The following is a 13,177-nucleotide window of genomic DNA, read 5'->3' on the forward strand; positions in this document are numbered from 1 at the left end:
CCGTCCTGGAACCATTCCATATGGCCCAAATGATGGCCTCCCTTCTAACTGAGAACAGAGAGACTATCTGTCCGAGAGGAGGCTTGTGGACACTGCTGCGGGCCTTCAGGACTCTTCATGAGGTAAATTAATCAGTTCTATAGCAGAGAAATCTATACATTTGAATCATTTCCAGGTAAGTGGGTACTGGAATTAGGTAAGGAAGAAATAAAGAAGATCTCCGTAAGGTATGCTGTCATTTTAAATATATTTTATTTATGTATTTTGCAGCTCTGTAAAAGGTACATCCAAACGTATAATTTTAAAAAGCCTGGGCAATCATCAGAGAGAGGCCTGGAGGCAGAGGGAAATGTTTCTACAAGGACTTCACCAAGGGTCAGGAGGCGTCTTGGCAGAGGGAGGGTTTGGGAATGAGACTCTCTTCAGGGGGAGGAGGGTTATTGACCGGTCACTGTGCAAGTCAACCGCAGAACAGGTCGAGGGGTGGGGTGGGGGGGTTCTGAAACATGTCTAAGCAGGATGTAAAAAGGATGGTCATTTCATTAGGCATTTTCAAGCTGGGCAGCTTAATAGTAGGTTTTTGCAATGGGCATCTCAACAAAAAGGGGTATTTTATACTAGAATCTCAGCAGCAGAGCGGACACTGTTTAGTCTAGACCCTGAGCAGGGTAGGGCGCTGGTTGTCAGGGCATCTCCATAAGGGGACCGTTTTGTCCAAGCCTTTTGGCATTATAGAGAGTGTGAATTTAGAGGAGGGTTTCAGAAAATGTCCATTTTGTGGGTTGGGCCACATCTCCATGGAGTCAGCAGTATATGCAATTCTTCCCTACCAGCCCCTGGTCTTCATCTGCAGGCTGCTACCACAACCTCATTGCGTTCCTCCTTCCCCCACCCCCAGAGCAGGAACATATACATAAGCATTTTTACATTATACACACCCACTAGGCTTATGTTCTAGAAAGGGGGGTCAGATGTGTTTTAATGCATTTGTATCATATAATAAGACGTTGCGAGTGTGGATACATAAATACAAGCTCTTTCACAAGATTATGAAATGTCTACCACTACTTTGTGCACGATTCCTAAAGTTGTACTGCTTTTGCATTTTAGGTTCCCGCCTCCCTGGGTCTTCAGACAATGTGCCACATTTTGCTGGAGATGGACGGTCTAGTCTTCCTGCTCTGGCCTTGGCCGTATCAGTAACTACCACTCTGAGTAGAGGAACCATCGACGTGACCTGTGAAACAATGCAGCTGGAGGGCCACAATGATCATTAAACACTGCTGCTGCATAGGTTAATGGTGGTCATGTGATCAGGTTCATTTCAGCCAATGGGTTTCCAGTCACAAAGTGCCAGTATGTGCATCTCAGGATTAGGGCTTGGTGTGATGGAACTGCTCCATCTCTGCTTCCGTATCCCCAACCAAGAAAAGTCGGGTCATTCTGGAGCCACCAAAGACACGTAGTTTCCTGGGAACGTACCAAATTTCTGGGTTCTACGACACACTCCTGTGGAGCAAGCACAAGAAGCAAATCAGTGCGACACAAAGTAAAAAGAAAAATATGGTCATCAATCTTACATTATCATCCACAGTCAGAGTCCTAAGTACCATCCTAAAGAACAAGTTACTTACCTTCGGTAACTATGTATCTGGTAGAGACATATATTCGTTGTAGATTCCTTACTGTAGAATTTACCTCCGGCGCCAGTCTGGATCCATAGATATTTCTTCAGCAGTACCCCTGAGGGTCGTTAGGTGGTGTCGGTCAGTTCTGCGTTCGTAGTTGGTGGCGGGATGACGTCACAGAACCTACAGAGATGCCATCCATGCGTGCTGACGTCAGTTCTTAACACAACTTTGCACCCCAAGTGCATAAAAAACTAGGGTTCTGTAGGGGAGTCCCTAGCCCTAGAAATCAGTTCGCAGAGCGGGCGGTAAGGAATCTACAACTAATATATATCTCTACCAGATACACCGTTACCAAAGGTAAGGAACTTGTTCTTCTGATAGAGACAACTAATTGTAGAATCCTTACCTTAGAATAGAAACCCCAGCAATACCTTCCCCGGAGAAGGGTCTGTGAACCAAGATCATACCCAGAAGTCCTGGAGGACCAAATGGGCAAAGTACTCCTCCTTCCGGACTAGGCTGTCCAGACAGTAGTGTCTGGTAAATGTGTGCAGGGATGCCCACGTTGCTGCCTGACATGTGTTAAGGTCTGGGACTCCACCTGCTAATGCTGTGGTTGCCGCTGTTGCTCTGGTGGAGTGAGCACGCAACCCCAAAGGAGGTTTCTTCTTTGCCAAAGCATAGCATATTTTAATGCAGAGGACAACCCATCGGGAGAAGGTCAGTTTTTGAGCAGTCAGACCTTTCTGGGCACCCACATAGCCAACGAAGAGTTGATCATCCACCGGAAGTCTTTTGTGTGATCAAGTTAAAAAGGCAATGCACGTTTTCAGACGGTGGAGTCTCTCCTCCTCCTGGGAGGGATGCTGGGGTGGGTAAAAGGAGGGCAGAGTGATAGATTGTTTCCCACATGAAAAGGCTTGACAACTTTAGGAAGGAACAAAGCTTTCGTCTGAAGCACCACTTTATCCTGATAAACAGATAGGAAAGGGGTCTTGTAAGATAAAGCCTGCAGCTCGCTCAGTCTGCGAGCAGAGGTGATGGCAACAAAGAAGGCAGTCTTGAGAGTCAGCAACCTGAGCAGGTAGTTATGATAAGATTTCTTGATGCCACCTCCAAGATTCGCCTTCAAACGATCGGGTAATCTGAAGGACAGGCTGGTCCATACCCGTGAGCAGAGGGGCTCCATAAAAGAAACAACAACTATCCCTAATGGGCATTATCCTTGTGGATCATGCTCTGTGTGCCCTCTCACTAAGAAATGCAACAGTGTGTTCCTGGCATCAGGCAAGGAATGTTTTCTCAACCACTTCAGCAATTGCAACACCACAAATGTGGTATATCGACTACTGTGCAGCTGTGGCCTCCAATACATTGGTCTAACATCACGCAAAATTAAGGTTCGAATACAAGAACATCTCAGTACCATTAGGGCTGGTAAACTGACAACTAAATTGGTGCAGCACTGCTTCCAAGAGAAACACAGCTTTACGTGGACTGTACTTGAGAAGGTCAAGGGTAACCCGAACAACATAGAGGGTGTGCTTTTATCTAAGGAAGCCAGGTGGATTTTTAGAGAGAAGAGTGACACACAGGGACTCAATGAGATTGTAGAATGGAATAGAGTAAGATAGGGGATATATATGTCTTCTGTTTCCCTTGGACCATGATATATGTTTAGGTGCTGCGCTCTTTTGTGTCCTCCAAATTTTCCATGTCTGTGATGGCTACCAGATATCTGACTTTTTTTTACAGCGATTGGCCTTAGGCAACTGTGAATATATAACCCACACATTGTATCTGGGTACAGCGCTGTTGTGGCTACCGTCCCATGTACGCGTAGGGACCTTGTGCTTCAGGTCGTTACGTTGTTACATTTTTATATGGGGCCAGCCAGCTGAGTTGTTCCTATGGCTATGTACATTCATCAGCAGTGACAGCCATGGCGATATAGTCCGGGTTTTAAATTTAAAACATTTTAAATTAAAAATTAAAAGTTCCTTCCTTTTAAATAAAGATTTCAACTTGTCAGACTTTTGTCATAGTGCATGTTATGCTTCTGGAATGCAGTCCTTCTTTCCTAATATCCTAAGTGAAATCACCATTCTGCATAATGGAGAGAGTTCACTCTCTACTACGAGACTTACATTTCCAATCGTCATAAACACTATAATTATGGCGTTGTATGTAAGGAATATAGACACAGCCCTTTTCTCCTACTGGTTGTTTAAAATATCCCATTCGCATAAATCTAGTTTTCCACACTACACACGCACGTTGTGATGCACCCTTCAGTATTTGTCACTATACATTTGAATATCCCCCCGCAGCATGTTTGACATTTAAAGATGGCGCCTACATTTAGGAACATTGTCACGTGATTTCCCCTAGTCACGTGACAGCAGCGATTACTGAATCAAAAGGACAGCCCCTTCAAATAAGCAGCACCTGGCAGTCGCGCTGTTCCTGGGATGAGTACATGCATCGGTCGAACCCCTGTATGGTGAGGATTGGGGGGAGCGGGGTGACCACATGATGACGCTATATGCAGCAAGTAGCTAATGGGCAGGCTCTTGCAGTGTGTGTGTTTAAAGAACGTGTTAATGAGATACACGAGCTATTTCAGGTCACGCAATGTCGGAACATAGACGCTGTTCTACGGTTACGCTGTGTACCGCATATGCTACTTACCAGTATGCATCTGTTCTTGGCATGTAGGGCTGCTGACATTCATATCTGTGCATAGATCGCCGCCTAGTGTTGGGTCCGGATGATTGCACATTGTTGTCCTGGAAGAGTCTTCGAAGTATCACGAGATAGGTGGCTCCTCCCCTGGACTACAGTGCGCATGGGCATCAGCTCCATCCTCAGATTGTTTTTAGCCATTGTGGCCAAGATGGAGTGAACTAAGTGAATGATGACCATGCTAGAAGTATATGTGAATCCTGCAGCTGCTACAGGCGCCGGGGAGGAGGGCGGGCGATATTAATGTCAGCAGCCCTACATGCCAAGAACAGATGCATACTGGTAAGAAGCATATTCGGTTCGAGGCATGTGGGCTGCTGAATTCATATCTGTGCATAGAATACATAGCAGTCACTCCATTAACGGCGGCCGCCCGTGCCAGCTGCAGCAGTTTGGAAAAGTGTTTTTAGAACAGGCTGCCCTACAGCTGCCTGCTGTTTGGAGTGCACATCAACACAATAATGCTTTGTAAATGTGTGTGTAGTAGACCATGTGGCTGCTCTACATATGTCTTCCAAAGGAATATTTCCAAGGAAAGCCATGGAGGCCCCCAACTTTCTGGTGGAGTGGGCCCTTGGTGGAATGGTGAGAGTACGCTTGGCTTTCAGATAGCAGATCTGAATACATTTAACGATCCACCTAGCTATACCAGCTTTGGAAATGGGGTTACCTTTGTGGTGTGGCGCGAAGGCAACAAAGAGCTGTTAAGTTTTCCGAAAATCCTTGGTCCTATCGATGTAATACATCAGGGCCCGTTTGACGTCAAGGGTGTGGAGCATTCTCTCCGCCAATGACTCAGGATTTTGGAAGAAAACAGGCAATTCAATAGTTTGGTTTATATGGAATTGAGACACTAACTTAGGAAGGAATTTAGGGTTAGTGCGGAGCACCACCCTGTTAGAATGAATTTGAATAAATGGCTCTTGGATAGTTAGCGCTTGGAGCTCACTAACCCGTCGCAGCGATGTAATCGCTACAAGGAAAGCCACTTTCCATGTCAAGAATTGAATCTCGCAGGAATGCAGTGGTTCAAAAGGAGGACCCATCAGCCGGGTGAGGACCACATTGAGGTTCCACTCCGGAGCTGGTGGAGTCCGCGGAGGAATGACTCGTTTAAGTCCTTCTAGGAAGGCCTTAATGGCAGGCACCCTGAAAAGTGAGAGGTGCTGCCTGTTCTGGAAATAAGCGGCCATTGCAGATAGATGTATGCGAATAGAAGCATAGGCCAGATTACATTTGTACAAATGGAAAAGATAACAAATGATGTTCTGAATAGATGCATCTAGCGGGTTAATGTTGTGGTCTGCACAATAAATGACAAACCGCTTCCACTTTGCCGCATAGCATGCTCTTGTGGTGGGCTTCCTCGCCTCCCGGATGATGTCCATACAGTCAGGAGGCAAGTTTAGGTAGCCAAACTCTAAGACCTCAGGAGCCAGATGGCCAGGTTGAGCTGTTGCGGATTTGGATGCTGAATGTCGCCATGGCTCTGCGTCAGAAGGCTGGGTGTGAGGCGTCGCCTTTGATGCGGTACCACGGACAGTTCTAGAAACGTGGTGTACCATGGTTGGCGAGCCCACGTTGGAGCAACCAGGATGAGAGTTATCGAGTGCTGCCTGAGCTTGCGTGCCACTAGCGGTATCAGAGGTGCTGGGGGAAAAGCGTACGCAAATTTGCCTGACCAGTTCATCCATATCGCATTGCCCTGCGACTGTGGGTGTGGGAACCTGGCGGCGAAGCTTTGGCATTTTGCGTTCTCCCTTGTAGCAAACAGGTCTATCTCTGGATGACCCCACCTTTGGAAGTACGGCTGGAGTACTGATGGATGTATCTCCCACTCGTGCATTTGGTGGCTGTACCTGCTGAGCAGGTCCACCATCTGATTGTCCTTGCCCGGGAGGTGTTCGGCCATGAGGAAGATGTTCCTCTGAATGGCCCACTTCCACATGCTCTGAGCCAGATGAGACAGCTGCGGAGAGTGTGTTCCTCCCTGCTTTTGAATGCAGTACATGGCCATCATGTTGTCCGTCCGGATCAACACGACCTTGTGGCACAGATGTACTTTGAAGGCTTTCAGTGCCATGAAGATCGCCATCAGTTCCAGAACATTGATGTGTATCTTCCTCTGCTGTTGTGTCCATAGTCCCTGCACAGTGTAATGGAGTACATGAGCTCCCCATCCCTGGAGAGAGGCGTCCGTCGTCAGGATGATCTGTGGCACAGGCTTCTGGAACGGTCGGCCCTTGCAAAGGTTTTGTGGATTCCACCAATGCAGAGAGTTGTACGCCCGACCGCTCACCAACACTAGGTCTTTCAACTGCCCGTGAGCCTGCGTCCACAGACGTGCCAAGCACTCCTGAAGCGGGCGCACATGTAGTCTCGCGTGCGGGACTATGGATATGCAGGAGGCCATCATGCCTATCAACTGCATGAACACTCTCGCTGGAAGCGAGTGTTGAGGTCTGAATTTTTGTATCAGCGATTGAATGCTGTTGACCCTCACTGAATTCGGCTGTGCTGTGGCTGCCAGAGTGTTTATGGTCGCACCCAGATACTGCCGTACGTGGGCGGGTTGGAGGTGGGATTTTGGGTAATTCAGTGAGAATCCCAGATCGAGCAGGAGGGGAATGGTGTGGGACATGTGGGCGGCACACTGCTGGGCTGACTTCGCTTGGATGAGCCAGTCGTCCAGGTAAGGGTAGACATGGGTGTTCTGTCTCCTGAGATGCGCCGCCACTGTCGCCAGGCACTTTGTGAACACTCTGGGTGCCGTGGTGACACCGAAAGGCAAAACCTTGAACTGGTAGTGCTGGTTTTGTATGGTAAACCGGAGGTACTTCCTGTGTGAAGGATGCAGTGGAATGTGAAAGTACGCATCCTTTAGGTCTAAAGTTGCGAGAAAATCCCCCTGGCTGAGCAACGGGAGCACCTGCTGCAGGGTCAGCATCTGGAAGTGCTCCGACAGGATGTAGTGGTTGAGTGGCCTGAGGTCCAGGATGGGCCTGAGGGACCCGTCCTTCTTTGGTATCAAGAAGTACAGGGAGTAGACCCCTGTGCCTCTTTCCTGCACGGGCACGAGCTCTATTGCTCCTTTTTGCAGCATGACGGTGACTTCCTGCTGCAATAAGTGCAAATGCTCGTCCGTCCGACATAGGACGGTGTCTTGGGGGCATGTTGGGTGGAGTGGATGTTAACCCCAGACAATAACCGTAATGCACAAGTTTTCTGACCCACCTGTCTGTGGTGATGGACTTCCAGACGGGCAGGAACTGCTGGAGTCTCCCCCCGACCGGTGTGTGGTCGGGGGCAGTGACAAGGCGTCACTGTTTGTTGGTGGCAGAGGATCTGGAGTTGTTGTTTCCACGACCTCTGCCCTTGGCGCTGTTACCACGATATCCGCCTCGACTCTTGTTGGTGTATGTGGACTGAGTGGAGCCCTTGTAATACTGCGTGGACTGGGAGAGCTGGCCTCTGGAAACGCCTCTAGTACTTGAGTGATGAAAAGACCCACCCCGAAACTGCTGGGACTGCAAGGCACCCATGGATTTAGCAGTTTCTGTGTCTTTTAAAAAAATTTCTAGGGTGGTGTCAACCTCTGGGCCAAACAGGTGATCTGGATTCACTGTTTGATTAAGGATGGTGGTTTGGATTTCCGGCTTAAATCCAGAGATTCTAAGCCATGCGTGTCGTCGCAGCATAACACTAGTGTTGACAGCCCTGGCTGCGGTATCAGCCGCGTCCAGAGCGCACTTAATTGAAGCATTAAAGATCAGCTTCCCTTCCTGAATAAGCATCTCAGCTGCCTCCTTGTACTCATCAGGCAGGTGCTGCAACAGGGTCTCCAGCGTGTCATAGTGTGCCCCGTCATACCTCGCCAGAAGAGCTTGTGTATTTGAAATGCGCCAGATGTTGGCTGCCTGTGCTGCCACCCTCTTCCCCGAAGCCTCAAAGACCTTGGATTCTTTGTCTGGGGGAGGAGCATCACCTGTAGTCTGAGAATTAGCCCTCTTCCGGGCATTCGAGACGACAAGGGAGTCCAGAGACAACTGTCCTTTGATGTAGGTAGGATCAGTAGGCGCTGACTTGTATTTTTTCTCAATCCTTGGGTTTATCACCCTTGCTCTGGTGGGTTCTTTGAAGATCTCGCCAGCATGTTTCAAAACACCTTTCAGCATAGGCAGAGTCTTAACTGTTCTTTCTGAGACTGAGAAGGTATCAAAAAGGAAGTCCACATCAACAGGGTCAGCATGGAGCTGGACGTTGTGATTGTTAGCTGCCCGTTCAATAAGGGCATTGAAAGCTGCAGAGTCTTCTGTAGGAGACGTTTTTGCAGAAAATAGTTGCGGGTCTTGGCCTGCCTGAGGGTCACCTGGGTCAGCACCAGCTGCCCAAGGTTCGTTGGTATCTTCAGGGTCTGTATAGACAGGATAACTGTACTCATCCTCCTCATCTCCCTCAGCAGCGTCCACATCAGAATAAGTGGGCGAAATATGAGTCTGTGGTGAGATAGGTTCCACCAAGACGGGAGTGAAAGCAGAGTCCTTCTTTTTCTTGAGAGGGATTTTGTAGGACTCCATCGGGCGTTCAGGGGCGATTTTCCGCTTGTGGAGGGAAAGCCTGCCTTTTTCGGCATCAATGAAGTGTTCTTGACGCTCATCCACTGAAGTTCGTCGAGGCGGTGGGCTGGGGACCACCGTAGACGACTTCGGCGCCGAGGAAACCTTCTCGGGAAAGTTTGCGACCGGCTTAGGAGCGAAAGCCTTCGGCGCCGTCTTCGGTGGCAACGTAAAATGGATGGGCGTGGATGCCTTATGCGGTTTCTCCACCGGCTTCGGAGGCGGGGGATCCTTCGGACCGACCGCTAAGGTCCTGTCCCTGATGCGCTGTAGGGAGTCCGTCACCTTCTTTGTGAACTCGGCGGATGGACGCGCCGGTTCGACGGAATCCCTTGAGGCCTCACCTGGAGTCGACTCTCGGGGTGTGCTGCTCTTGGACCTGTCCTGTTGACGCGGAGTCACTAGAACCTTTGGGTCATCCAGCCGTTTCTTCGGGTCACCGAGAGCTTTCTTCGGGTCGCCGAGAGCTTTCTTCGGGTCGCTGAGGCCTTTGCCGGTGTCGACCGTCTTCGGCGCCGACGCGCTCGGCTCGACCACCTTGACTTTAGTCTTCGGCGCGGCAGACTTCGTCTCGACGCCCTTGACTTGAGCATTCGGCTCGACGGCACCCTTCGACTTCTTCGGCTCCGAGGCCTTGGAGCTGACCTGAGCGATGCACACTTTCGGTTTCGAGGACGGCACCTGCGCAGTTTCTTGTATCGAGACCGTAGGTTTCACTTTTGGTTTCGATTTGCCAGGGTGCGGCTCAACAGCAATGTCCGTGGCCGAGCCCGAGGGCGGGGCCGTAGAACCCATCGTAAGATCTTGGGTAAGGCCCGAAGGCGATCCCTCGACCTGAGCCTTATGAATTAGCACGGCCCCAGAGTCAGATTGAGGAAGCTCTTCGTCCGAGCTATCCTCCATGGCCCCGAGGGCCCCGTCGTCGTCCCCTACCTCGTCAACGACTTCTTCGGCCTCGAACATCTCTGCATCCGCGTCGTAGTCGTAGTCGACGTCCGACGCGGGGTTCGACTCACTAATGTCCTGGATAGATTCTTCCTCGACATCCCCAGCATCGAAGATGTCCACAGGTGCCGGTGCAGCATGCTGGGCCTCCTGGCGCGCAGCTCGTCGAAGTTTAAGCGTCTTCATGGACCTGAAGCGTGAACAAGCCATACACTTGGCTTCATCATGGTCCGGCGACAGACACTTGTTGCATACCGGGTGGACGTCGATGTGGGGATACTTCGAGTTGCAGACAAGACATCTCCTAAATGGACTACGCTCCATGACGAACGGTCGATAGGGTCTGAAGCGTCGACTGGGCCTTCCGCGTCGAAAGCACGCGGGTCTCGGAAATCCGGCTCGGGACCGAGCTGGAAGAACTAAGCCCGAACGCAAGACTATACCGACGTATTAGGCTAAACACCTTTTGGTCTTAAGAAAGTTTTTTATCGATTCCGACAAGAGGGAATTCAAAGACATCCGAACCCAATGGCGGAAAAAAGCAATCTGAGGATGGAGCCGATGCCCATGCGCACTGTAGTCCAGGGGAGGAGCCACCTATCTCGTGATACTTCAAAGACTCTTCCAGGACAACAATGTGCAATCATCCGGACCCAACACTAGGCGGCGATCTATGCACAGATATGAATTCAGCAGCCCACATGCCTCGAACAGGGGGCATTAGCTGTGACGACGGTTCACAGTTTCGCTCTATCACAACCATGTTAGTTGAGTTTTGACTGAGTAGGAAAACAGACCAGCAGGATTGCCGAGAAGTATCCAAAAACATATGTTCATGCCTTTTGAGGTTGTGTAATGTTGAAAATTATACGCTGTTCTACAGTTACAGTCTTTACAGGGGGCTTGGGCTGTTGATGTTTGTTTACTGTTACGCTCGATCACATCCCTGTTAGTCAAGTCTTGATCGAGTGAGCAAATAGACCAGCAGGATTGCCGAGAAACATCCAATAGCAGATGTACGCTACATCTACACTGTATTAGCTATGACTGTGTTGCCAATGAAGTAGTACATGTTAGAAACTAGCAGAAGAGCCCCAATATTCATGTATTGATTCATATATTACAGATTGATGCAACAATCGCCAGGAGGAGTTTTTCAATCATTGAAACAGGCTTACATTCAGAGTCTTTATTTATTTATTTATTTATTTATTTAATGGTTTTGTAAAGCGCGTAGTAACTCCGAGGAGCATCCCAGCGCTGATCTGCTTCTCCAGGGGTTTTTAGCCAACTAGGGGATTATATTTGCGGGAAAAGGAAGGTTTTCAGGGTCTTTCTGAACTGGAGATAGTTCGGTTCAGTCCTAAGTTTTCGGGGTAACTGGTTCCATCGTTTTGCCGTGTGAACCGAAAAGCGGCGGCCACCGGTCTTGGCTTTTCTCACTCTAGGGACAACAATGAGATTTTCTGTGTTGGATCGGAGATCCCTCTCTGCTTTGTAAGGGATTAAAAGTTCTTTCAGAAGAGGGGGGCCGTTGTTATTGATTGTTTTATGGGCCAGGCAGAGGGATTTGAACAAGACCCTTTCTCTGATTGGGAGCCAGTGGAGAGAGTTGAGGGCCGGCCTGGCGGAGGATCTTCCGGGAGTGCCCGTAAGTAGCCGGGCTGCGGCATTTTGGGCTTTCTGCAGTGAGTTCAGGGTAGCTTCAGGGGCTCCCAAGTATACAGCGTTACAGTAGTCTAATCTTGCCAGGATTAGACCCTGTATGAGGAGCCTTCTTGCAGTCTCTGGGAGCAGGGGAAAGATCTTCCTGCAGGCTCTAAGTAGTCCAAAGCAAGTCCCTGCGGTTCTCTTTGCCTGGGTTTTAAAACTCATGTCTTTCTCAATCCACACACCAAGGCTCTTGACCTCTTCCTTGGGTGCGGGGGGGTCCCCTAGGCACCTGGGCCAAAGGTGAGGTGGTAGAGAGGGTCCATTATGGCCCATCAGGAGGATCTCAGTCTTGGACCCGTTTAATTTTAATGAGGAGAGATTCATCCATTGGTGGACTTCGGAGAGGCAGCCGTGGAGGTCAGATGGTGCGTGGTGAGGGTGGGAAAGGGTGACGACCAGCTGAGTGTCGTCGGCGTAGTTGATGACTGATACGCCGTACGAGCTGACCCTCTTCTCCAGTGGGGCCATGTACACGTTGAAAAGTGTAGGGCTCAGAGATGAGCCCTGTGGCACTCCACACCGGAGGGGGATGATGGATGAGCAGCTGTCGTTTTCCCGCACCTGGAAGGAGCGTTCAGTCAAAAAGGATTCTAGCCATTTCAAGGCCAGACCCGTTACTCCGATCTCTCCCAGTCGGTGGATCAGGGTGGGATGGTCTACAGTGTCGAAGGCCGCACTGAGGTCTAGGAGGATCACTGCCACTGATCCTCCTGTGTCCAGAATGCTTCTGGCCTTCTCCACTGCGGTCAGGAGGGCGATGTCAGTGCCCTGACCTGGACGAAATCCTGTCTGGGAGGCCGCTAAGAGGTTGTTGCTTTCTAGGTAAAGCGATAGTTGCCTATTTACCAGCTTCTCTGCGATCTTGCTGTTTCCAGGGAGAAGGGATATAGGCCTGTAATTGGCAAAGTCCTGCGGGTCTAAAGAGGGTTTTTTCAGCAGACCTTTGACTGCTGCTGCTTTCCAGCTGGGTGGGACAATGCCCTCTGAGAGAGAGGAATTGATCAGGGCCGTGAGGGGAGGGATGATGGTACTTGACACTTTTTTTAGGAAACGGAGGGGGGCAGGATCGAGGGGAGAACCACTTTTAATTGCGGCCAACGTAGCTCCTACGTCTTCCGTTGTTACGGGTCCGAAGGTGTCCAGGGAGGGTTGGGGGGCTGGCGGCAGTGGAGGGTTGGCGGTGGTGATGGTAGGATCCGGCTGTGTGGGGTCCTGTTCGGGAGGGGGTATGGTAAGGAGAATGTTTTGAATCTTCTCGTCGAAGAAAGTGGCTAATTTTTGACATTTGATTTCAGCTGCTTTGGGATCGAGGGGTTTGAGTGGGGGGTCGGGGGCGTGGAGTAATTCTTTTAGAACTACATAGGTTTCGTGAGCCGAACAGGCCGCGTTTTTAATTCTGTCCTCGTAGAAACTGGTTTTGATGCTACGGAGCTCTTTTTTATAGGATTTTACCGCGGCGCGGAATGCTTCTTTACGTTCCTCGGTTTTTTCCTTCCTCCAGATACGTTCATATCTTTTGCAAGCCTT

The 13,177-nt window shown here is 49.9% G+C and overlaps 1 protein-coding gene across 7 annotated transcripts in view; it reads right to left on the reverse strand.

The window, feature by feature from the left end:
* Positions 1-235: 235 nt before the first annotated feature.
* Positions 236-13,177, reverse strand: part of SORBS3 (sorbin and SH3 domain containing 3) — a 369,145-nt gene continuing 356,203 nt past the window's right edge. For all 7 annotated transcript variants that reach the window (XM_086943626.1, XM_086943631.1, XM_086943630.1 and 4 more), the window contains one exon: positions 236-1,509. In XM_086943626.1, the coding sequence (XP_086799752.1) occupies positions 1,439-1,509 (71 nt within the window). In that variant the 3' untranslated portion in view covers positions 236-1,438. The remainder of the gene's footprint in view (positions 1,510-13,177) is intronic.

Source organism: Lissotriton vulgaris, chromosome 11 (genome assembly GCF_964263255.1).
Source record: "Lissotriton vulgaris chromosome 11, aLisVul1.2, whole genome shotgun sequence".
Lineage (NCBI taxonomy): Eukaryota > Metazoa > Chordata > Amphibia > Caudata > Salamandridae > Lissotriton > Lissotriton vulgaris.